Below are 24229 nucleotides of genomic sequence, written 5' to 3'. Positions count from 1 at the left end.
ATGGAACCAAGGAGACCAGTGTGACAGTGCAGGGCCTGGTGTAACCAAATTGACATTGTGACTCTGAGGGGCCCATGGAACCAAGGACATTTTGCAGATGACACCAAGCTGAATGGCAGTGTTGATGTGGTGGAGGCTAGGAGGGCTCTGCACAGGGCCCTGGACAGGCTGGATCCAGGGCCCAAATCCAACAAGGTGAGGTTTAACAAGTCCAAGTGCCGGGTCCTGCACTTTGGCCACAACAACCCCTGCAGCGGTACAGGCTGGGGACAGAGGGGCTGGACAGCAGCCAGGCAGAAAGGGACCTGCAGGGACTGATGGACAGCAGGCTGGACATGAGCCAGCAGTGTGCCCAGTTGGCCAAGAAGGCCAATGGCTCCTGACCTGGATCAGGAATGGTGTGGCCAGCAGGAGCAGAGCTGCTGTGCCAGCACTGATCTGCCCCAGCTCTGCACACAGACGTTGCTGCTGCAGCTCCAGAGAAGGCAACAAAAGGGCATCTCTGCAGAAAACTGTGCTGGGAGATCCTTTAGTTCCTTTAAAGCAGCCAAGAGCACAGCTACTCACTGACACAGTCTGTGGCCACTGGGAAGGTGGAGGGAAAAAAAAATGAGAAATGGCACAAGGAGTAACATTTCTTTGTGGACAAAATTAAACTGTAAAACAAAGAAAAAGAACCTCCAAGACCAAAACAACAAGAAGTATCCAGGATTACTTTTATTCAAAGTTATTTGCAGAAATTGGTCTACAGTTTCATGTTCCTGAAAGCATCCAGTCATCAGTGTCCACACTACAGCCTTGAGCTCCTGGTTCCTCAAGCTGTAGATGACGGGGTTCAGGGCTGGAGGAAACACTGAGTATAGAAGTGACAGGGCCACATCCAGGGATGGGGAAGACATCGTGGGTGGCTTCAGGTAGGCAAACACTGCAGTGCTGACAAACAGGGAGACCACAGCCAGGTGAGGGAGGCAGGTGGAAAAGGCTTTGTGCCGTCCCTGCTCAGAGGGGATCCTCAGCACAGCCCTGAAGATCTGCACATAGGAGAAAACAATGAATACAAAACATCCAGATAGGAAACCAGCAGTAACAGCAATGAGCCCAAGTTCCCTGAGATAAGATTTGGAGCAGGAGAGCTTGAGGATCTGTGGGATTTCACAGAAGAACTGGCCCAGGGCATTGCCATGGCACAGGGGCAGGGAAAATGTATTGGCAGTGAGCAGCAGAGCAGTGAGGAAGGCACTGGCCCAGGCAGCTGCTGCCATGTGGGCACAAGCTCTGCTGCCCAGGAGGGTCCCGTAGTGCAGGGGTTTGCAGATGGACACGTAGCGGTCGTAGCACATGATGGTCAGGAGGAAATATTCAGTTGCAACACAGAAAACAGAAAAGAAGACCTGTGCAACACATCCTGAGTAGGAGATGTTCCTGGTGTCCCAGAGGGAATTGTGCATGGCTTTGGGGACAGTGGTGCAGATGGAGCCCAGGTCGCTGAGGGCCAGGTTGAGCAGGAAGAAGAACATGGGCGTGTGCAGGTGGTGGCCGCAGGCTACGGCGATGATGATGAGGCCGTTGCCCAGGAGGGCAGCCAGGGAGATGCCCAGGAAGAGGCAGAAGTGCAGGAGCTGCAGCTGCCGCGTGTCTGCCAGTGCCAGCAGGAGGAAGTGGCTGATGGAGCTGCTGTTGGACATTTGCTGTGGCTGCACATGGGAATCTATAAGAAAAATAATTATGGAATAGTTGGGTGTGGACAGCACTTTAAATATCCCAGCACAGCTTAGGGGCATCTTCCCCCCACTGCCTTCCCAGGGCTCTGCTGCCTGGAGCTGTCCCTGCCAGCAGCTGCTTCCCTGTGCCCAACCAAGCCCTGGGGGCTCAGCTTTACCCTGCAGACCCCTCCCAGCTCAGGCACTGCCTAGGAGCAGCTCAACTCTGCAAGCTCTGATGGCAACATCAGAGCAATCCTGAGCAGGCTGGAAAAAGCACAAAGATGCTGCATCTAAGGGGCCCTGTGCTGAATTCTGTTACTGCCTGGTTTATTTAGATGTGAAAAAAAAACTTTTCTTTTTATCAATATGAACTGAGAGATGCATATCTATGGGGAATTCCCCATCCAGGCAACAAAGATTAGTACATAAGAAAGCAGAAATTTCCCATTTATGCAGTTCCTGTCTTGCTATGCTCCCTGTATAATCTATTTGGAAAAGTTCTGGAGTTAAATGCCATGCTGGGAACAGTCCTGAACAATGCAGCATCCTCACCACACAAGGAGAACATTGCAAGACTTACCAGCTGTCTCCTTTCCCCCAGATCTTGTCCCCCAGCACTGGGAGCAGCTCCAGGGCCGGCTGAGAGTTGTCCCTGGCAGGCAGCAGAGTCCCTGGCCCAGCACAGCGCCCTGGGCTGCAGGACCCTGCTCTGCAGGACAGCCCTGGGCACCCCTGGCTGCTCTGCACAGGAGATGAGCAGAGAATACACTCACAGGGTCTGTGGGCATTGGGATGTTCCAGCTTTAGGAGATCTCTCCAGGAGCTGCAGCTGCATTGTCCTGCAGCCAGAGGTTCCTGTGCCAAGGGCTGGCAGTGATTCTGCCCCAGGCACTTCTCAGCCCCTTCCCAGCCCTGACTGATTGAAGCTCTCTGTGCCTCTGTGCTGTGCCCGGGCTGGCTGCAGGCAGTGCCCCAGCCCTGCTGGGCTGGGAGAAGAGCTGCTCAGCAAGAGAAATGTGCTTTTGAAGCTCTGCTTGGTTACCAGGATCACCCTCTGTGCCAGGAGCCCAGCACAGCTCAGCAGCACAGACACAGCACAAGGACTTTAATGACCCTCTGGGGCTTTGTGCTCAGCCCTGAACATCAGGCCCTGAGAGGGAGCTGCAGAAACCTCTCCAGAACTCCAAGTCAGAATCCAATTCCAAAGTATCTTAGACTTTTAGTGGGTCCCACTGAGGGACATGACTGAGAAAGTGTCCCCAGGCTCCAGGCAGATCAGAGAACTGGAGGCACTGATGCCAGGTGGGGACAAAGAGGAGCCAAGTCTTGGTGCCCTGGGGCAGAGCAGGGTCTGTGCCACCAAGGGCTGTGAGGAGACACCTTGTCCTGAGGCCCTGGGGCCTCCTGGCACAGCCCCAGCCAGGCTGGGCACTGTCAGCCCCTGGTCCTGCCCTCAGCATCCCCCCCATGCCCACATCCCAGTGGCCTCAAGGATCTGCTGGAAGGAGTCCCTGGGGAGCCTTGGTCAGGAATGGCCCTCGGGGCTCCTTCATGCTCCCAGGGACTGCAGGTTTTTCAAAGGACTTTGGCTTTTGCTTTTGCCTTGGAGTCTCTGAGAGCCTTGTGAAATCATGGCCTCCAATTATCTGCTGTAATTAGTCCCTGGAGATGCTTTGTCAGAAACAACAATCATTGGGGCTCATTAATGCTTCAAGGTACTTCAGTTCTTTTAAGGTTCTTGGTGTTCCCCTTTTGCTACAGACTCTGTGAGAGGTTTGTGCAATCATGGCCCCAATTATCTGCTTTAATGAGTCCCTTGAGAGCTTTGTACTTACACTCAGTGGGGCTCATTAATACTTTGAGATTCTTAACTTTTGCAAGGTACTTTGGATTTTCCTTTCCACAGTGAGAGTTCTTTGTGCCATTTTCAGTCTCTGAGAGGTTTTTGTGCCATCCTGGCCTTCATTTCTCTCCTCCAAGGACTCCATGAAGAGCCTGTGGTATAGATGGACCTTTGTGGTTCCCATTAATGCTTTAGACTACAACCACTTTGGGGTTTTCCTTCGACTTTGATTCCGGGAAAGGTTTGTGCAATCTCCTCTCAGGCCCTGAGGTTCCAGGGCTCAGCTCCAAATGCAGAACAGGGCTCATTAGGATCAAGTATGACCTGACAAACCATGGGTCTGCCTAAATTTTCTTTGCTCTTGTGCAGTTTGTCAGGAAGTTTCTGTAGTGGTTTTGGTTCATCATTTTTAGATTTCTCAGCCAATGCTTCAATTAGTGTGGTGGGTTCATTGCTGGCTAATTACCAGTGCACTCACTAGAATATACTTACTCATTTCCTGCTGTGAGATAGGATTAGGAAAAAGGCAAAGTCGGCTCAAAACTTTAAAAGGGTATAAATAAAATTGTATTAACAATAACTAAAGAAAGAGTAATAAGAATCAGAACAAAATTTTCAGAACACTTCCTCTCTCCATACAACCTGACAATGTAAAGAGACAAAACCTAAAATTTTCAGTCAGTTTACCACCTCTAAAATAGTCTTTCTTCACTGCACTTAGGCAGAGAAGTTCCTCTTGTTAATGTTATGGACACTTCTCCACAAGAAAACAGTTATCTCATGGCTTTTCATTTCCACAAATAGCGGCTGCCTGGAGAAATCTGCAATCATGAACTCCCTCCCATCTTTTCCCACAGATGTGCTTATGGCCCTTGTCAGCTAATGGGGTATTAATTTCGAGATGAGCTGTTTAAGAGCAAAGGCTCTCTTCATCTCTTACTGAAATCATCATCATCTCTGGGAACAGAGGTCTTCTTCTCTCCCTGAGGGCACAGGGTCTCATCAGTGTTCTCCCTTTCTCTGATCAAACCTCTCATGGGATCACAGCTACTGCAACATTTGCTTACTTTAGCATGGAGGCCTTTGCTGAAACAAGTAATCTCTCCATGTTTTCAATGCCTTATAGGGAAACATAGAGTCTGATATATCAATGACATCTTTCTCCACAGCTTTAGCAGAGGATTTCAGACCCAAGACCAAGGCATCTCCTCATCCCTCCCATCTGGGACTCAACTTCCCCTTCCCTGCCCTCTGTGTGTCCATGCTGCTCCTCTGTGTGCCTGCCCTGTGTCCTTTTCTCTCACAGGAGGGAGGATGGCAGCACTGGCAGAGTCAATATCTCCCGGGGCTGCAGATGGTTCCGTGAGCCCGGCCGGGCTCGGTGCTTGCGGCCGGAGCTGTTTTGCCATGGAGGTTTCTGCAGCGGCTGCGCTGGGGCTGTGTCAGGCTGGGCCGCGCTGGGGCAGGGCCAGGATCTCAGCAGCCAGGCCAGAGCCCAGCAGCAGCACGGCCGGGGCCGATGGCTTCTCCTGCCCTGCCCGCCGGCTGCGGGCGAAGCCCAAGGGCGGCAGAGCCTTGGCCGAGCCGGCCCGGCCCGGGGCTGCTCCTGGGGCCCGGCGGATCCTGGCCGGGCCCGGGCTGGCGGCGGGGCAGGGCTCGGCAGGGCCAGATGTCAGCACCCGCAGCCATGGCCCGGCCTCGGCCCCGCGGCCTCCCCTGCCCTGCCCGGCAGCCGATGACGCCTGGCGGCTCCCTGGGAAGGGGCCCGGCCCCACGGCAGGAGCCGCCCGGCCCCACGGCCGAGACGGGGCTGGGCCGGCCTCGGCACCTCTGTGGGGCCAGAAGGGAGAGAGACCCAGCCAGGCTTTCTCATCTGGAACTTGTATCTGCACAGAGGCGTCTGCAGCTTCCTTAGTGCTTTAACAGACTGTCAGCTCTCAGAGCTAATTACTGATTGGTTTTTGTTGGACATGGAGGAAACTGCTAGCAGCTTCTCTCAGTACATCACTTCTGTGTTGCAAAACCACCACAGCAGCACAGAGCACAGAGCTCCTTTGTCCATATGTAGTGGTCATGTGCCTGAGGCCTCAAAATCCCTCTTGGGAGATCTCTGGGCCCTCTCCAAGGTGTTTTCAAATGAAAACATTCAGCTCATAGTCTAAAAAAATTATCAGGGCATAGGACCAGCCTGAGCTGTCTGGCCTGTCTACTTTTTTCTGGGAGAAATCCTTGAATATACAGAATGTGGGAGGCCAAATTCTAATTTTGGCCATGGTCCCTGGACATGAAGACCCCGTTCTTTTCCATAGGAATAGAGGAACAGAGCCCCAGTGTTTCCCCGGCTGGATGAGAGATGATCACCAGAGGACATGGCCAGCCAGAACTGGCAGGTTTTTTTCTGCAAGATACCTTGCATATAGGAAATTTTTTATGGAGAGTACCAATTTTGACAATGGTAATGTTAAGAGAGGGACAGTTCTTTTCCATAGCAAGGAAAGCAGGGAGACCCTTTGCTCCAGGAGCTGATGAGAGCCAGCCCTTGACATCTCAAGGTCAGCCAGACCCGTCAGGTGGCCCTTGGCAGGCCAAGCCAGCCAGACCTGTTCCATGTTCCCTCACTTCCATGGGGCCCCACTGTGTCCAAATGGTCCCTTGCTTCCAGGAGGCCCTGAGGTGTCACAATATCCCCTTGGTGACACCAGGCCCTGAAGGGTCGGAATGGTCTCCATGGTTCCATCAGGCCCCACAGAGTCATAATGGTCTCTGGGTCCATGAAGCCCCATGGTGTCACCATGGCCCCTCGGTTCCATGGGCTCCCGTGGTGCCACAATGATCCCCTTGGTTCCATGAGGTGCCCACAGTGTCACAGTGATCTCCATGGGAAGGAAGAAACCGAGCCCCAGTGTGGCAGGGGCAGCCACCAGAGGCCAAGGCCAGCCAGGCTTGATGGTACTGGCAGATTTTGTCTGGGAGCAACCCTTGGATATAGGGAATTTTATAGGTGGAATCCCAATTTTAGACATGGACACTTGGAGGAGGATGGTTCTTTCCATAGGAAGGAAAGCATGGAACACCAGCGTTAGAGGGGCAGATGAAAGGCGGCCACCAGGGGCCAAGGGCAGCCAGACCTCTCTTTCCTGGTAGCTTTTGTCTGAAAGCAACACTTGGATATAGGGAATTCGGGAGTTGGAAGCCCAATTCCCACAATTTCTGCATAGATAAGGACGGTTCTTTTTTCCATAGGGAGGAAAGCACTGTTGTGTTCCGCCGCAGCAAAGGGCACAACAACTGCCCCAGGCCCCAGAGTCTCAGACCTCAGGCAGGCACCAATGACCAACAGAGAAAGAATGGCAACAGGACAGGTCTTGGTTTAGAAAACTGAGGATTCTTCATTTTCCCAGGGACATACACAAGAAACGAGGTGGTAAGGTCAAGACTTTTATATTACAGGGTAGGGGTGGAGTTTAGGATCAAGGTCCAATATTAAGAGGAGTGGGAGACTGCAAAGGGGTGGATTGAGGAGGACAATCAATGGAAAAAACTACAGTGGGGACATTGCAGCACAATTTAAGCCAATAAGGGTAGAGAAAACGAAGAACATTCTGGGGCCATTCCTCATTTGATCAGATAGGGTGGAGTGTCTTTTCCCGGGCTTTCAAGGGCACACCCCACAGCGTGGAGGGGTGGAAACTTCTTTAAGTCACGCTCTCGCCAGATGATGTGTCTGGGTAGAATTCCCACCTCATTGGGCAGGGGCACTCTACACCTTTGGTGCCATTATTTCTTTCTCTGGCTGTTTTATACAATGAAATGAAACTCCAGGATCTGTGGAACCACCCTTCAATCCTTCCCAGGCTACTCCTGTTCTGTCCTCAGTCTGCATACAACTGAACCCAGAGCCTGCAGCCTCTACCTGCTCGTTATGTGATGAAGCTTTCAAACCCCATCTTGGGAGATATTTGGGTCCTCCCCAGGATCTGTGAAAATGGAAAAATAGTTATCAAAGTTATTTTCTCCCAAGTCTAGCAGTGACAGAACAATGGTCAATATCTCTAAACTGAATGAGAGTGGATTTAAATTTGTTAGAAGGAGGAAATATTTTACAGTGATGAGAGTGGCACAAAACGGCAACTGTTTTTCCAGAGAAGTGGATTTCCCATCCCAGGAATGCTCCAAAATCAGGGCGTGTGTGCAACCTGACCCAGTGAAATCCCCTCCCCAAGGATGGAATTCCTGTTGTGTGGGTTCTTGGATGTGCTGGGTGCCCTCACAACACTTCTGGCCAGAACGTCTGCTGAGGGCAGCCAGGCTGCTGCAGGGCAGTGACCTCACAGCCATCACCATGGCAGCCCTGTCACCTGGGCCTGGCTCTCCCCTTTCCTCTGCCCCTGCCTTGTCTCTGCTGGCATGAAGAGTTTTGTTGTTAATATCTTGTCCCCAAGGTGCTGGGCCAATGGCTTCCCAGCCAGGGTCCTGGAGCAGAAGTGGCTTTTCAGAGCCCAGCCAGAAATGAGCCCTGAGGCAGCAGCTCTGCAGCGCTGGCCACCAGGCCAGGTTGCAAGGGAGGCTTCTGGCCATGCCCTGCAAGCAGCTGCTGCTGCCAAGGTGCCTTTGGTGCCTCGGGCTGTCCCTGGCACAGCTCCCAGCACGGCGCTCTGCCCTTGTGCCCGAGGCCTTCCCTGGGCTGGGGCTGGCCTGGGGCTGTTCCTGCAGCGGGACCTGCCCTGCTCCTGGCACAGGAAAGGCAGTTCCTGCTGGAGCAGGAGGCTCTGCCTGCAATGGGCTCAAACCACTCCAGCAAGGCCCTGCTGACTTCAAAATTGCTTCATAGAGCAGAATATCCTATAGGTGTTGTAGCTTCTGGACTGTGGAGTAAATAACTCTGGTTAAGAGCTTATTGTCTAATCATGATCAGATTGTATTTATGTAAATATATCTGGTATTCCATCATTAATCCTGTGGGACCAATTGCATTGACAAATTGTTCAATTCTACCCATCCAATCGTTTATTCATTAACCTTTGACAAATTCTGGGGCCGGGATTGGATCCAGTCACTCCCAGTCTCTTCTCTTAAAAGGAATTTTAGAAGTCAGGAGGCTCTTCAGGGCTTTTAGAACCCATGGTGGCTGCTAGGTGTCTCCATCTCATGACTCAGCAGGAGTTTCTCCAATAAAGCAATAAAGCTTTTGCCTGAAGCTCCCACTCTGCACATGACAGGAGTGTGTGTGACATCCTGGCTCTTTGGCAGCCTGGGGACACCTGGGATGTCACTGTGGAGCCCCCGTGAGTGTCTGTGACAGATAGGTGCCTTTGCAGCCCAAGGTGCCCTGGGAAGTCACCACGGAATGGCTGTGAATGCCTCTGACCACACGGCTCTTTGTCATCCCCATAAACCCTTGGGAGGGCTCCATGGAGCCCCTGTCTCTGTGTGTGACATTCCAGCTCTTAAACAGCCTGGAGACTCTTGGAAAGTCCCCATGGAACCCCTCTGAGGTCCAGTGACAAATCTCATTCTAAGGAGGCAACCATCACCAGGAAACCCTGTTGCTATGGTCAGTTTCCATGGCAACCATCACACGGAAACCCTTTTTCTATGGTCAGTTTCCATGGCAACCATCCCCAGCCCCTGTTGCTATGGTCAGTTTCCATGGCAACCATCACCAGGAAACCCTGTTGCTATGGTCAGTTTCCAGGGCAACCATCCCCAGCCCCTGTTGCTATAGTCAGTTTCCATGGCAACCATCCCCGGCCCCTGTTGCTATGGTCAGTCCCTGGGCAGCTCCATGGAGACCCCATGCCAGGGGTGGTTGCCATGGACACCAGCTCAGGCCTGGAGCCCGTTGCCATGGCAACCATTGGCACTCCCATCCCCAGGGTCATGGATCCAGAATCACAGAATTGGCTGAGCTGGGAGGGACCCATCAGGATCCTCGAGTCCAACTGCTGGCCCTGCACAGGACACCCCAACACTGCCAGCCTGGGCCTGGCAGCGCTGTCCAAACGCTGCTGGAGCTCAGAGAGCCCTGGAGCTGTGACCCTTCCCTGGGGATCCTGGGCAGTGCCTCAGCAGCCTCTGGGCAAAAACCTTTTCCTGAGATCCAACCTCAGCCTGCCCCGACTCAGCTGCAGCCGCTCCCTCCACTCCTGTCCCTGGGCACCAGAGTGAAGAGGTTCCCTCAGCCCCAGCCAGGGACCCGCTCCCAAGGCTGCTGCCATGGCCACCAGGGCTGGCACCAGCTGGGATGCTCGGTTTCCACAGGCCGGGGCTCAGGAATGGCATTTCTCAATTTCCTGCTCCCACTAAAACCCCGCTCGCACTCGTTGCCCTCTCACCTTCCATTGAGGGAAAAAAGGGAAAGATCCCTAGCTGGGATAAGAACAATTTACTGGGAACAGCAACAAAATAAGGAACAAACAGAAACAGAAAAAATATTGACAACAGAAGGGATAAGAAAAACTAGTTACAGGGAAAACTACATCACCATCAATTGTATCTTCCTGGCCACGTGTTTCCTCCTGCATGGAAAGGAAACCCTTCTCCTCAGGGAAAGAGAGAGAGAGAGTCTCTTTGCTGTCCCTGGCAATGACCTGAGGTGGGAGTGAATGTAGTGACAGGGCCATGGCCAGACCCTCATGTCCTTCAATCCCATATCAGGCCATTGGTAGGGGCAGGAAAAGTGACAGGTGTCTTCCCAGCATGGATCACAGGGAACATGGATCACCAGGGCTCTTCCCAACGTGGTCTTCCAATGGGGGATGAAGCTGGAGCAGTGCACAAAGCTCTTCCTGCAGCTGGGGAATTTTCAGGACTTCCCTTTACTGGTGGCTCCGTTGGTGTCTGGTCAAGTGAGAGCTCCGGGTGAAGCTCTTCCCACACTGGGGACACTCGTAGGGCCTCTCCCCAGTGTGGATGCATTGGTGGATGATGAGGTCGGAGCTCCAGCTGAATAGCTTCCCACACTCTGCACACTTGTAGGGCCTCTCCCTAGTGTGGATGTGTAAGTGCCTGACAAGGTGGGAGTTGGAGATGAATCCCTTCCCACACTCCCCACACTTGTAGGGCCTCTCCCCAGTGTGGATGTGTAAGTGCCTGACAAGGTGGGATTTGCAGCTGAAGCCCTTCCCACACTCCCCACACTCGTAGGCCCATTCCCCGGTGTGGATCATCAGGTGTCGTTTCAGACTGTTGCTCTGCCTGAAGCTATTCCCACACTCCAAGCACCTGTAGGGCTTCTCCCCATCAGGAAGCTTCTCAGGCACCACCAGCTCTGAGCTCTGGCTGAAGCTCTGCCCACCTTCCTGGCCCAGGGTGGGTCTTTCCTCCTCAGAGCATCCTGGGCTGGGCTTGCAGACCTTCCTCCTGTGGGATCTCCAGGGATTTTCCTCCCTGTTGGATTCCTGCGCTGTGGAGTTGCTCAAAAAGGCTTCTTCCATGAGGTTCTGCTGCAGGGATTTGTCTTTCCTGGTCTCCATCCGCAGCTCCTTCTCTGGGGTAGGAAGGACAAGGAGAGGATGGGATTTGCCTCTGTGCCACAGGGAAGGGCAGGGAGATCCCCCCAGTGCGTCCCCGGCAGGAGGGCACCGGCAGCGGGGCTGTCCTGCAGCTGGGGGCCATGCTGGGCTGGGAGATGGAGCAGGAGAGAGGGAGAAAGGGGCACTGACTTCCTCCTCACCTGCCTCAGTGTCCCAGGGCATCTTCCTCTTCCTCATAGCCTTTTCCATCTGGCAAAGGGTTGGGGACGGGAAAATCTGTTTTGGGAGGAAAACAAGGGATAAGCACAGTGAGTTTTGTACTGGTTTCAAGGCAAACCAGGGAGAGTCTAAGCCAGAATGACAATTTAATAAGAAAATTAAGATCACGGCAATGATAGAGAAACACTGGCTTAATCTGACAGAGTCAGGATATAACCTGACACCCCGATAGTCAGTGTGGTGGTAGCAGTCTGATGAAATGGTGGCTGCAGTCCAGCTGGAGTGATGAACGTGATTCTGTCAAAGCAGTGATCCTCTAGAAGGGTCTGGTCTTCCTCTGAAGGTCCAGTGGTGCTTATGCAGCTCTGGTCCTCTGGGAATCCAGTAGCCAAGGTGGTCGTGGTGTTGCAAGGGTTAGATTATATCCAGGTAGGAATGCTTGGTTCCTCCCCCTGGGTGGAGCATCCCACAATGGGATGATGTAATTTTATCAGTGCTGCAGTGACACTCAATGGCCCATTAAGAGAAGATGGCCCCTGGAGGGCGTTATCAGGGCTGAGCCATGGAAGAGATAAAGAACACTGCCCCACCTGTTGATAACAGTTTATGGAGATGGTGACTAAAAACACTTTTGGTTACATCTGACACTGTAACCGGAAACAGTGAGGCAATCCCTGCTTGGGGTGGGGGGTGAACACCACCCCCCTTACCCAAACTGGCTCCTGTGTAAAACCCCTGGGAAGGCCACGCACACAGGGGACAATGACACACTTGCCCTGTCCCAGGGGAGAGCTCTGTCCCTGTCACTCCCTGGCTGTCTCTCCCTTTTTCCCTTTCTTTCCATGTCTCTCTTAATTTTGTTAAAATCACTGGAAGAAAGGGAGCAAATTATAGCAGCGAGACTGACAAGGATCATTCACCCCAAGGTGAGAAACACAAGGCTGCCAAAAGTCCTACAAGAAGCCCAGGTCAAGTAGCTAAATCCCAAATAACTCTCGAATTCACAGGCTTGGGGGGAGAAGCATTATTTTCTTGGTCCCTGTCACCTTTGTGACAGCTACACAGACCTTTCCCTTCCTTTTAATAATCTGTATTGGGCCAAATTTCCACGTTTCTTTTTTTAGAACCACCAGCATCTGAGTTGGAGCTGTGCTGGAACTGATGAAATTTGGAATTGCCACAGATTTGCTTCTGTTGTTGGTTCATTAATGTTTGGGATTTATTTGCATTTCCATCAAAAGTGTCTTGTGGGAAGAGCAAATCTTCCTCAAGGCATTTTGTGTAGGGTTAAGTTTAATTTCTGCTGAGTTTGTTTTGTCTAGTGCCCCGGGGATGCTCAAGGGGTCTCTGGTTTTGGTCTGGCCCTAATTTTCTTCTGATTTCTCTTTTTCACTTAGAAACACATGAAAAATGACTAAAATTATTATTGACCAGAGATGTCAAAAGTCCCACCAATTAAGAGGTATTTGAGGTGGAATTTACTGTTTGGGAACATATTCTGGAGGATTTGTGGGTTCTTGGGGGATATATGGGAGTATTCTCCATATCTTTGCACTCCAAAATCCAAGGAGGGCTGCTCTTTCACCTCAAAATGACTCAATCCCCCAGGAAGCCCCACAGTCTTACCCCAAACTAGCTACAACCCACCTCAAAATGGCTGGTTCCCACCTCAGTCCAGTGCCAAAATTACTTGATTCCTCAGCCTCCAGGGTGAGATGGGGTTGGAAGGAGATCAGGAGAAGTGAGATCCAAATTTGAGGTTGTGGGATCAGGATTGTGTGGGGATGGCTGGGTGCGATTTATTTTTATAATAAATAAAACTTTCAGAATTACTGATTTCTGTCCCATTCATTTTCTGTCAGTTCTGGTTTGCTTTTCAGAGTGCTGCCTTCTCAGCTGATTTTGTTTGTGTCCTCCTGTCCCAGACTGAAAAGTAAGATGTGTTCTATTTGCCATCTGTATGGCAGTTGTCCTGTGTTAAGTGGGCAGTTTTTCCTTATCTCTTCCACAATCAATCCTCCCTCAGGGGAGACATCTGCTTCAACAGATAATGAACCATTGAATGTCACTGCATGACTGATAAGAACTGTAACATCCCATTGTGAGATGTTCTGCCCAGAGGGAGGAGCCAAGCATTCCTACCTGCATCTAGTCTTGAGATTCTGGCCCACCAACACAGCTTTCTCTGTGCTGGATTTCCCAGAGGAACAGCTGCCTCTTCCACTGCCTCTTCAGAAGAAGAATCCCTTTTCTACAGGATCACTTCTCCAACAGAAACACACCAGGAGGGCTGCAGCCACAATTCCAATTGGACTGCGGCCAACACCCTGTCCAACAGTGTGTCAGGTTGTATTCTGACTCTGAAAGTGTTGTTTTAGTTTACTGCAATTTATGTTTATCTTTTTATTTTCCTCCCTAATAAAAAACTGTTATTCCTGCTCCCATATTTTTACATGAGAGCCCCCCTTAATTTCAAATGTATAACAATTCAGAAAAAAAGAGTCTACATTTTTCCATTCCAGGGGAGGCTCCTGCCTTTCTTAGCAGACAACTGTCTTTCCAAACCAAAACACCTCCTTTCTCTCCTGTCTTCTTTACCTGCTCTGTTTCTCTCTCAGTGTCTCCCTTGACCCAGGGCAGCTCCCACCAAAGACCCTGCCCTGATTTCATTCAAAATCCATGAGCTATCACAAGCAATGGTGAAGTTATGAAGGCTGGCAGTGAAATGTCACTCTAAGATCTCGCTCCACTTGGCTTTTGGCTCTTCCATAAGAGCTTTTCCTTCAAGGGCAGGAACATTTTTCCTGGAAGGGAACTGCAATTCCAGCCCCTGGGAGCGTGTGCCATGGATCCCAGAGGGGCATTCCTGAGGCTCCCAGGGTGCTGCTCCTGCCGTGCCTCCCAAGGAGCTGTGCAGGACAGGGGACAAGGTGCAGCAGCTGTGTTGGTTCTGCAGTGCTACCACGGCCCCTGGTTCCATGAGTTTCCGCACTGCCAACAGCGGTTCCTGGGTTCCATGATGTCCTGCTGTGTCGCCATGGATATTTGGTGTTATGAAGTTCTTCAGTGCCACAATGGCCACCTCGCTCCATGAGCTTCCACAGTGTCCAAATGGCCTCCTTGGATGGGCAGTGTCACCATGGACCATTGGCTCCATGCAGCCCCGCTGGGTCACCATGGACTCCTTGGTTCCATGAGGTTCTGGGGGTGTCTCCATGGTCTCCTTGGATCCACAGTGTCACAATGGACCACTGGATCCACATGGCCCTGATGTGTCACCATGGCCACTTGGTTCCATGGGACCCCAGGGTCACAATTGACTCCTTGCTTCCACGTCACCCACTCAGTGCCAAAATGGCCCCTTCGTTCCATGAGGAGCACAAAAGATTTATAGAAAGATTGAGAAAATCCTGCTTAACACAGCTGCAAACATCTATTTGCCTTCCAAAGAGAGGTTAAAAGTGAGGATGGCACCAGCAGCTTCCATCTGCAACAGAGATCCAGGGAAAGGGCTGGGACAGAGATTTCAGCTGGGAGACTCAGAGAATTCTGCTTTCAGAGATCATTTCTGGTTACACTGTTCCTTGTAGAAAGGTGACACCATTCCAGGCAGCCTGTACTGAGCAGGTGGTTCCTGAGTGGGGTTTGTTGTTCAGGAAACCTGATCAAGCTTTTCCGTTCTTTCTTTCCCAAGAGGAAAACTTCTCCTGGGCCAGTATGCAGGCAGAGCCCTGAGGAGAGCAGGTGGGACACGGTGCAATGGGCTGGGACATGGAGCTGCAGAGCTCAGGGACAAGGTTCTGCTGCAGGGCACAGGAATGTCAGTGCCAGGTGGGCGATGTCAGACATGGTGAGGATGGGGGTGAGGAGCAGCTTGTCCAAACAGGGTCAGTCCTCAAGGGGCTCATTCTTCTACATGCCCAGACCTCCTAATGAGACAGTGAGCATCAAGATCACCTGGGGAATGCTTCTATCAGCTCTTCACTGAACTGGAAACTAAGAATACTCACTTGATTAAAGAAAAAAATTCAGGAAGTGCTCTTGGAAATCTTCTTCCTTTACAAGGACTCCAAACTGACTCCAATCAGCTGCACAAGCCCAGGAGATTTGCAGACAATTGGATGAAGACAAAGCGCCCCTGAAGGATTCCTGCATTTTGATGATCCCCATGGTGGATTTGGGGCTTAGTCCAGAATCCTCAGGCACTGAGAGAAGGCTGAAGAAGCTGCTCAAGGAGTCAGAAGCAAAACACCAAGTCCCTTGGAGCATCACTGGGCCCCACTGAGGGCAGGGACTGCCAAAGGCTCTCCAGGGACTGGTGAGAGCAGATCCTTGAGACCAGGATTCCAGGGAGCCCAAGGCTCAGAGCAGGGAACTGCAATGCTGAGCAAGGCCTGGGCTGGCTGGGGGAAGCAGAAAGGCCAAGCCCTGAGCCCAGCCTGGCACAGCAGGGCCTGTCCCTCACGGGTGGCTCGGGGCTGTTTGTGGGGCAGGGGGGATGTGAGGGGCAGCAAGGACAAATGTCAGAAACCTGTGTGACCCTGTAGATCCTCATGGAACCAAGGGGCCAGTGTGACACTGTGCTGCCTCATGGAATCAAGGAGACCATTGAGAACTCAGAGACCCCAAGGAACCAAGGGTCCATGGTGACCTTGTGCAGCCTCAGTGTCACAGAGGAGCCATTGTGACACAGCGAGGGCACACGGAGCCGAGGGGCCACTGTGACACATCAGGGGTCTGTGGAACCACTAAGCCATTGCGCAATTGTGTCCTGGGTTATAAGATAAGTTTGTATTCTATTTGCCATCTGTTGGAAGTTGGGCAGGTTTGTTATCTCTCAAGAAGAATGGTTTGCTCGAAGAGGTAATGGTTTGTTAATGGGCCATTGACTGATTCAGTGCAGGGCTGGTAACATAACACCATCCCATTGTGAGATGTTCCACCCAGAGGGGGAAGCCAAGCACTCTTTTATTGTATAAAGGGGTAGCTTTTGGGGAGACGAAGCAGCTCTCTCTTTGCGGGATTTCGCAGAGAAGCAGCTCCTTCGGCAGCACTCCCGAGAACCAGCTCCTTCGGCGAGATTCCCAGAGAAGCGGCTGGAGCGCGGTGAGGCAGCGGCGGCGGAGCTCGGGGGCAACCCCGGCGCAGAGGAAGACCAGCCCAACTGCCACCAGATCTTCAGAGAAAACTATACCCTTCTAAAGATCACCACTTCAGCTGCAATTCATCAGCCACTGCAAGAGGAGCAGCTATCATTTTGACCGGACTGCTACCAGCACCCCGAATCCTCAGGTTCTGGACTTTATCACTAGTTTTGTTTGTACCAATTGCATTTGCCTTTTTAAATTGTTATCTAGTTTTCTCCTAGTAAAGAATTGTTACTCCCATTCCCATATCTTTGCCTGAGAGCCTTTTAATTTAAAAATCCTAGTAATTCGGAGGGAGGTGGTTTACCTTCTCCATTGCACAGGAGGCTTTTGACCTCCTTCACAGACTCCTGTCTTGTCAAACCAAGACACACTGCAAGGCCTCATGGAAGCACGGGGCCACTCTGACACTGCAGAATCAAGGGGAACATTGAGACACTCCAGGGCTTCATGGAACCAAGGAGATCATTGTGACATTGTGGGGTTCCACGCAACCAAGGGAACATGGAACAGGTCTGGCTACCTTGACCACCCAGGGGCCAATTCTCATCTCCCTGTGAAACACTGGGACCATGTGCTTTTCTTTCTTATGGGAAAAAAACATTCACCTCAACTAGGGGCACATGGCCAAAATTGGGCATTTGATGCCAGAATTCCCTATATCCAAGGATAGCTCCCAGATAAAAGCTGCCAGGACTGGCAAGTCTGGCTGGCCTTGTCTTCCTGAGGGCTGGCATTTATTTGCCTCAGAAACATGGGGGCTCTGTGCTTTCCTTCCTAATGTAATGGCCAAAACTAAGATTCCACCTCCGAAATGCCATATGGCCAAGGATAGCCTCTAAACAAAAGGGGCCAGGAGAGCCAGATCTGGCTGGCTTGGCCTAAGGCAACCTCTCATCTTCTTCCAGAACACTTGGACTGCACGCTTCTCTTACCCATGGGAAAAAAACCCATCTATCTTGACCAGGCGCCCATGGCCAAAACTGGGATTCCACCTCCAAAACAACATACAGCCAATGATTGCTCCCAAGTGAAATGCCAGGAAAGACAAGTCTGGCTGCCCTCGGACCTTTGGGGGCTGTCTCTCACCTGCCTCGAAACACTGGGGCTTGCTGCTTTCCTTCCTATGGAAATGAACTGTCCTTATGTATGAAGAAATGACCAAAAATGGAATTCAACCTCAGAAATTCCCTATATCCAAGGGTTGCTTTCAGACAAAAGCTACCAGGACAGAGAGGTCTGGCTGCCTTAGGCCTTTGATGGCTGCCTTTCATCTGCCCCTCAAACACCGGTGTTCCATCCATTCCTTCCTCCATAAAAGAACCATCCTTCTCCTCCAGGTGTCCATGTCAGAAACTGGGATGCCACCTCTAAAATTCCCTATATCCAAGGGTTGCTCCCAGCCAAAATCTGTCAGTACTGTCAAGTCTGTCTGGCCTTGGCCTCTGGTGGCTGCCCCTGCCACACTGGGGCTCGGTTCTTTCCTTCCCATGGAGATCACTGTGACACTGTGGGCACCTCATGGAACCAAGGGGATCATTGTGGCACCACTGGAGCCCATGGAACCAAGGGGCCATGGTGACACCGCGGGGCTTCATGGACCCAGAGACCATTATGACTCTGTAGGGCCTGATGGAACCATGGAGACCATTCCGACCCTGCAGGGCCTGGTGTCACCAAGGGGGCATTGTGACACCTCAGGGCCTCCTGGAAGCAAGGGACCATTGGGACACTGTGGGGCCCCATGGAAGCGAGGGAACATGGACCAGGTCTGGCTGGCTTGGCCTGCCAGGGGCCACCTGACAGGTCTGGCTGATCTCAGAATGTCAAGGTCTGCCTCTCATCAGCTCCTGGAGCACTGGAGCTCCATGCTCTCCTCTGTATGGAAATAACTGTCTGTTATTTCACATGTCCATTGCCAAAATTGGTACCCTCCCTACAAAATTTCCTATTTGTAAGGGTATCTCTCAGAACACAATCTGGTGGCTCTGGCTGGCCTTTGCCTCTTGTGGTCACCTCTCATCCGCCCCTAAAACAGTGGTGCTCTGTTTCTTCATTCCTGTGGAAAAAAAAACTGGTCTTCACGTCTGGGACCATGGCCAAAATTAGAATTAGCCACCGAGCCCAGCCGGGCTCATGGAACCATCTGCAGCCCTGGGCAGATATTGACTCTGCCAGTGCTGCCATCCTCCCTCCAGTGAGAGAAAAGGACACAGGGCAGGCACACAGAGGAGCAACATGAACACACCGAGGGCAGGGAAGGGGAAGTTGAGTCTCAGAATGGAGGGATGAGTGGATGCCTTGATCTTGGGGCTGAAATCCTCTGCTAAAGCTATGGAGAAGGATGTCATTGATACATCAGACACTCCTTTTCCCTATAAGGCATTGAAAAGTATGGGGAGATGACTTGTTCAGCAAAGGCCTCCATGCTAAAGTGAGCAAATGTTGCAGTAGGTGTGATCCCATGAGAAGTTTGAACCAAGAAAGAGAGCACAGTGATGAGACCCTGTGCCCTCAGGAAGAGGAAGACCTCTGTTCCCAGAGATGAAGATGATTTCAGAAATAGGTGAAAAGAACTTTTGCTATTAAACAGCTCATCTTTTAAGTAATATCCCATAACATTGGCTATAAAGACAGCTGTGGGAAAAGCTGTGGAAAAATGGGAGGGACTTCACAATTACAGATTTTCCTGGGCATCTGCTATTCATGGAAATTAAAAGCCATGAGATAACTGTTTTCTTGTGGAGAAGTCTCCATAACATTAACAAGAGGAACTTTTCTCCCTTTTAGCCGACAATTTAGGTTTGATCTCTTTACACTGTCAGGTTGTACGAAGAGGGGAAGTGTTCTGAAAGTTTTGTCCTGATTCTTTTTACCCTTTCTTTTAGTTACTGTTAATAAACTTTTCTTTAGAAATTTAAAAGTTTATTTTAAAGTTCTGAGCCTACTTTGCCTTTCTCCTAATCCTATCTCACAGCAGAAAATGAGTAAGTATATTCTAGCGAGTGCACTGGTAATTAGCCAACACTGAATCCACCACACTAATTAATGCATTGGCCAAGAAATCTCAAATTGGCAAACCAAAACCACTACAGAAACTTCCTGTCATGGTTTGACACTGGCACAATGCCAGTGCCCCAATGAAAATGTGATCCCTACCTTGAATGCTGTGAAGTGGAACCTAGAATAGAGCAAAGCAGGCCCAAGCTTAATAACAGGAAAAAAACTTTATTAAACTACTACTACAAAAGAAAAGAGAAAACTAAAGAAGGGGGAAAAAAAACCACACAAAGATCCAAATGAAAACCTTGCAAAACATTCCTCCCCCCACCACCCAACTCCAACAAACCACAGTGAGGCACAATCTGGACCCCAATCAGGTTTCCACCCTCCAAACAACCGATACTCAGTCCATCAAGGGAACAGAGTCTCTCCTGTGCCACAGACCCCCCAAGAAACACAGCTTCACATCCTGTGTTTCCATGTCACACATGGCACCGCCCGGAGAAAAAGTTTGCCATGGTGACCCTTCTCCTTTCCATGCACAGTGCTCTCACCACCAATGCATGGATGGTCAGACTGCTTTTAGGATTTTTCCTTTCAAGGATGCCCTGCCAAGAGGGGAGAAAACAACAGTTCAGTTCTTCATTGTTTGGGACCACAGTCCCCCCCATTTTCCCCTGGGGCCGAGGGCTCAAGAACAGAGATCTTCTTCTCTTCTCTTTCCTTTCCAGGGCAAGGGGGCGCCACCATAAACTCCCTAACCTTTTCTCTGTTCACTCCAATTTTGTCTTTTTCCCAGCTGAAGCAGGTCTCTTGACTCACTGGCATCCTCCCAAAACCTAGTCCCTCTTGAAGGAGAAGATTGGTTCAGGTTGTGGCTAACACGGAAAAGTCCAGCCAAAAGCCACTCCTTGTCCCCCTCCCCTCTAGAATTCCTCCTTCCAACATCCCAGGGTCCAAGGTGTCCCTCTTCCTCTCTTTCAAACCGAGGAGAGGAAAGGAAAATTCACAAAGCTTTCATTTTCTCAAGAAAGGGTTAAAAGTCTGAACTCCCAGGGATGGCTCGATGCCCGGACATCCAGCAACTCCCACACAACTGGGCACCTTGGAGCTCCCCCCGCTCCTCCTTCCTTGTGGTGGAATTGCTGACAGGACAGGATCGCCGCCGTCTCTTTCTCTCTCCCCCTCCGGAGAGAAACCGGGGGGGCGGGGGGGGGAAATGGAGACATCCCAGATTTCTTCCACCCTTCCATCTGCAGGGGCCAGCCCGGTTCCAGTCCTTCCACCACCCTTGGGGCCTACCTTTCAGGCCATGGGGGCTTCCCCTCCCCCACCCAGCTTGTGGCTGGGCAGGGGAGGTTTGCACTGCACGCTGACCGGAACCAAAGAGAGCGAGTTCCCCTGGGAATTCTGCTTTCAACCCTCTGTGTTCTCAGAGGCGTGTCTACTTTCAATTGGTCAATATCTAAATTGACCTCTTCCTTCCGGAAAAAAATTCTCTTTCCGTGTCAAACCACGACACTTCCTGATCCACTGCCCCAGACAAGAGAGAAATCAAGGCAGAGCCATGGTTTGTCAGGACTTGTTTGATCCGAATGAGCCCCATGGTGCATTTGGAGCTGAGCCCCGGAATCTCACAGCCTGAGAGGAGATTGCACAAACCTTTACAGGAGTAAAAGTCAAGAGGAAACACCCAAGGTGTCTCAAGGCATTAATGGGACCCACTGAGGTCCATCCCCAACACAGAGTCTTCGTGGATTCCTTGGAAAAGAGAACTGGAGACCAGGATGGCACAAAAACCTCTCAGAAACTGAAAATGGCACAAAAACCTCTCCGTTTTGAAAGGACAATCCAAAGTACCCTAAGAACCTTGAGGATCTCAAAGCATTAATGAGCCCCACTGAGTGTCAGTACAAAGCTCTCATGGGACTCCTTAAAGCAGATAATTGGGGCCATGATTGCACAAAGCTCTCAGAGACTGCAAGGTAAAAGCAAAAGCCAAAGTCCATTGAAAAACCTGCAGTCCCTGGGAGTATGAAGGAGCCCCCAGGGCCATTCCTGACCAAGGCTCCCCAGGGACTCCTTCCAGCAGATCCTTGAGGCCACTGGGATGTGGGCATGGGGGGGATGCTGAGGGCAGGACCAGGGGCTGACAGTGCCCAGCCTGGCTGGGGCTGTGCCAGGAGGCCCCAGGGCCTCAGGACAAGGTGTCTCCTCACAGCCCTTGGTGGCACAGACCCTGCTGTGCCCCAGGGCACCAAGACTTGGCTTCCCTTTGTCCCCACCTGGCATCAGTGCCTCCAGTTCTCTGCTCTGCCTGGGGCCTGGGGACACTTTCTCAGTCGTGTCCCTCAGTGGGACCCATTAAAAGTCCCAGAAACTTTGGAGCTGGATTGCGACTTGGAGTTCTGCAGAGGTTTCTGCAGCTCCCTCTCAGGGCCTGATGTTCAGGGCCTGAGCACAAAGCCCCAGAGGGTCATTAAAGTCCTTGTGCTGTGTCTGTGCTGCTGAGCTGGGCCGGGCTCCTGGCACAGAGGGTGATCCTGGTAACCAAGCAGAGCTTCAAAAGCACATTTCTCTTGCTGAGCAGCTCTTCTGCCAGCCCAGCAGGGCTGGGGCACTGCCTGCAGCCAGCCCGGGCACAGCACAGAGGCACAGAGAGCTTCAATCAGTCAGGGCTGGGAAGGGGCTGAGAAGTGCCTGGGGCAGAATCACTGCCAGCCCTTGGCACAGGAACCTCTGGCTGCAGGACAATGCAGCTGCAGCTCCTGGAGAGATCTCCTAAAGCTGGAACATGCCAATGCCCACAGAGCCTGTGAGTGCATTCTCTGCTCATCTCCTGTGCAGAGCAGCCAGGGGTGCCCAGGGCTGTCCTGCAGAGCAGGGTCCTGCAGCCCAGGGCGCTGTGCTGGGCCAGGGACTCTGCTGCCTGCCAGGGACAGCTCTCAGCCGGCCCTGGAGCTGCTCCCAGCGCTGGCCAGGAGCTGTGGGGGGAAGGAGCCACCCTGAGCAGGGCAGGTGCTGCTGCTGAGAGGGGCTGGCTGGGGCAGGGCTGCTCCCAGCTCCAAACCTGCCTGGGCACAGCTCCGGAGGACACTTCCCAAAGAAGGTAAGCCTGGGATTGCTGTAAAGGTCAGGAGTTTTCCTGAGAGTGTTTTCTATTTCCTGCTTGGAGCAATATGGGAAAGTTGGGGTGATGAAAAAAACATTTTTGTTTTATACATTTTTCATATATTTGTACCTCTGTAAATTACTATTTTATAGTTATATACTATTATATAATTATAAAATTATAATCCTTATTAACTATTAAACTCTAATTAACTCTATTGAAATACTATTATATAACTGTAATCCTTAAATAACTCTAGTACATTTCCTTACTTTTATTTTAGATTTTAGAAGAATAAACTGACTGCCTAAACACATTCCTGAAATACTGCATAGTCTTATTATCAGGAAGAGGAGCTACGAGAACAACATTTTGGTTTTCGACCAAAATGTGAGCAGTCACAACAAAAAGTAAAGGCATAGAAGCCCTTGGACCTACTCCAATGGTTTGAGCCTGGGGAGTATAACTGGGGCAACTGAATCTCCTATTGGATGTTCCTATTAAATACCCTAATTAATTAACCGTAATAAATTGTTGAAATCAGGGACTGGGTGTCCCCTGGGGACACCTGGAACCCTCCAATAAAGGTCTGTTTTTTACTGTAGTCTTCTAACACTGTTGCAAGGGTTTTTATTTTTTTTTTTTTCTCTTTTGATTATAGACACCAGGGGGATGAGAGAAGCAGAGCAGGAATTGTAATCCCAGAATGACAGAACATTCTGAGTTGAAAGGGACACACAGGATCATCAAAGGAATGTTTGAACATTTACAGAGACTCCAGAACGGTGACTTTGGGTGGTCAGTGTCTCTGCTGGGAGCCTCCCAAAGGGCCTTCAGCCACTCCTCAGCCCTGGGCAGCAGCAGCATCACCTCTGCAGGGCCCAGCAGGGCTCTCCTGAGCTGCCCTTGCCCAGCTGCACACAGAGCCTGCCCCAGCCAGGGCCCTGCACACAGGCAGGTTTCTGTAGGGCCGGGCCGAGGGCACACAGGGTGGGATGGGCTCTGTGAGCGCTGGCAGGGACAAGGCACCTCTCAGGAGGGGATGTCCAGGCCCAGGGAGATGCTCAGGGAAGCAGAGGGGGCTGAACAGAGCAGTGCTGGGGGAACAAGCCCATGCAGCCCCTCACCTTCCCTCAGCCACAAGGAATCCTTTGCCTCTCACATCTCTCAGTGGCAAATTCTGAGTGCAGCAGGAATGCTGGGGATTTCTGACCTCAGAAGGCCAGCAATGATGTGTGGGTAGGAAAACAATTCCTTAAACCAACTCCTGACATCTGTTTTGTTTCCCTTAGAAGTATGAGTGCAGATGGTATCAAGCCTCTCTGCAATAGGAATTACTCCCCTAATAAATCCTGAATATCCAGCCTTGCCCCTCTGCTAAATGGCCACAAACACAGGGCAGCAGGACAAGGATGGCTCCTCGAGAGCCCCCACACACTGCCCTGGCTGCTCCTGGCACACTCAGCCAGCACAACTGGAGCTCAGGCAGGGACCTGGGTGAAGGATTTCCCAGAGCAGGAACAAGGGTGGGTGAGTCCCAGCAGGACAGTCGGCAGGGAATGGCCCAGGTTTGGCTCCAAGCAGCCTCTCCTGACTTGTCCCTGTCCTTTCTCCATGAACAGGTGCCCATGGGCAGCCACAGCAAATGTCCAACAGCAGCTCCATCAGCCACTTCCTCCTGCTGGCACTGGCAGACACGCGGCAGCTGCAGCTCCTGCACTTCTGCC

The 24229-nt window shown here is 51.5% G+C and overlaps 1 protein-coding gene and 1 long non-coding RNA gene across 2 annotated transcripts; both read right to left on the bottom strand.

Annotated features, from left to right (window-relative positions):
- Nucleotides 1–258: 258 nt before the first annotated feature.
- Nucleotides 259–1929, bottom strand: LOC144246410 (olfactory receptor 14C36-like). Its single transcript, XM_077783808.2, has one exon. The coding sequence runs from the start codon at nt 1779–1781 to the stop codon at nt 564–566; it is 1218 nt and encodes a 405-aa protein (XP_077639934.2). The 5' UTR covers nt 1782–1929; the 3' UTR covers nt 259–563.
- Nucleotides 1930–19599: 17670 nt separating this feature from the next.
- LOC146767178 (uncharacterized) lies at nt 19600–21368 on the bottom strand. The gene is made up of 2 exons (XR_014955923.1): nt 20693–21368; nt 19600–20238 (listed from the first exon to the last, which is right to left on the bottom strand). It is a non-coding gene; the product is annotated as an uncharacterized LOC146767178 (long non-coding RNA).
- Nucleotides 21369–24229: the final 2861 nt, after the last annotated feature.

Source organism: Lonchura striata, chromosome 5, assembly GCF_050655825.1.
Source record: "Lonchura striata isolate lonStrDom1 chromosome 5, ASM5065582v1, whole genome shotgun sequence".
Lineage (NCBI taxonomy): Eukaryota > Metazoa > Chordata > Aves > Passeriformes > Estrildidae > Lonchura > Lonchura striata.
The sequence above is the reverse complement of the archived record's forward strand: the minus strand, read 5'-3'. Positions and strand labels throughout refer to the sequence as shown.

Bases quoted from the DNA above. Each gene is read 5' to 3' on its own strand.
- LOC144246410 (XM_077783808.2), bottom strand. From the start codon at position 1,781: ATGCCCCTAAGCTGTGCTGGGATATTTAAAGTGCTGTCCACACCCAAC.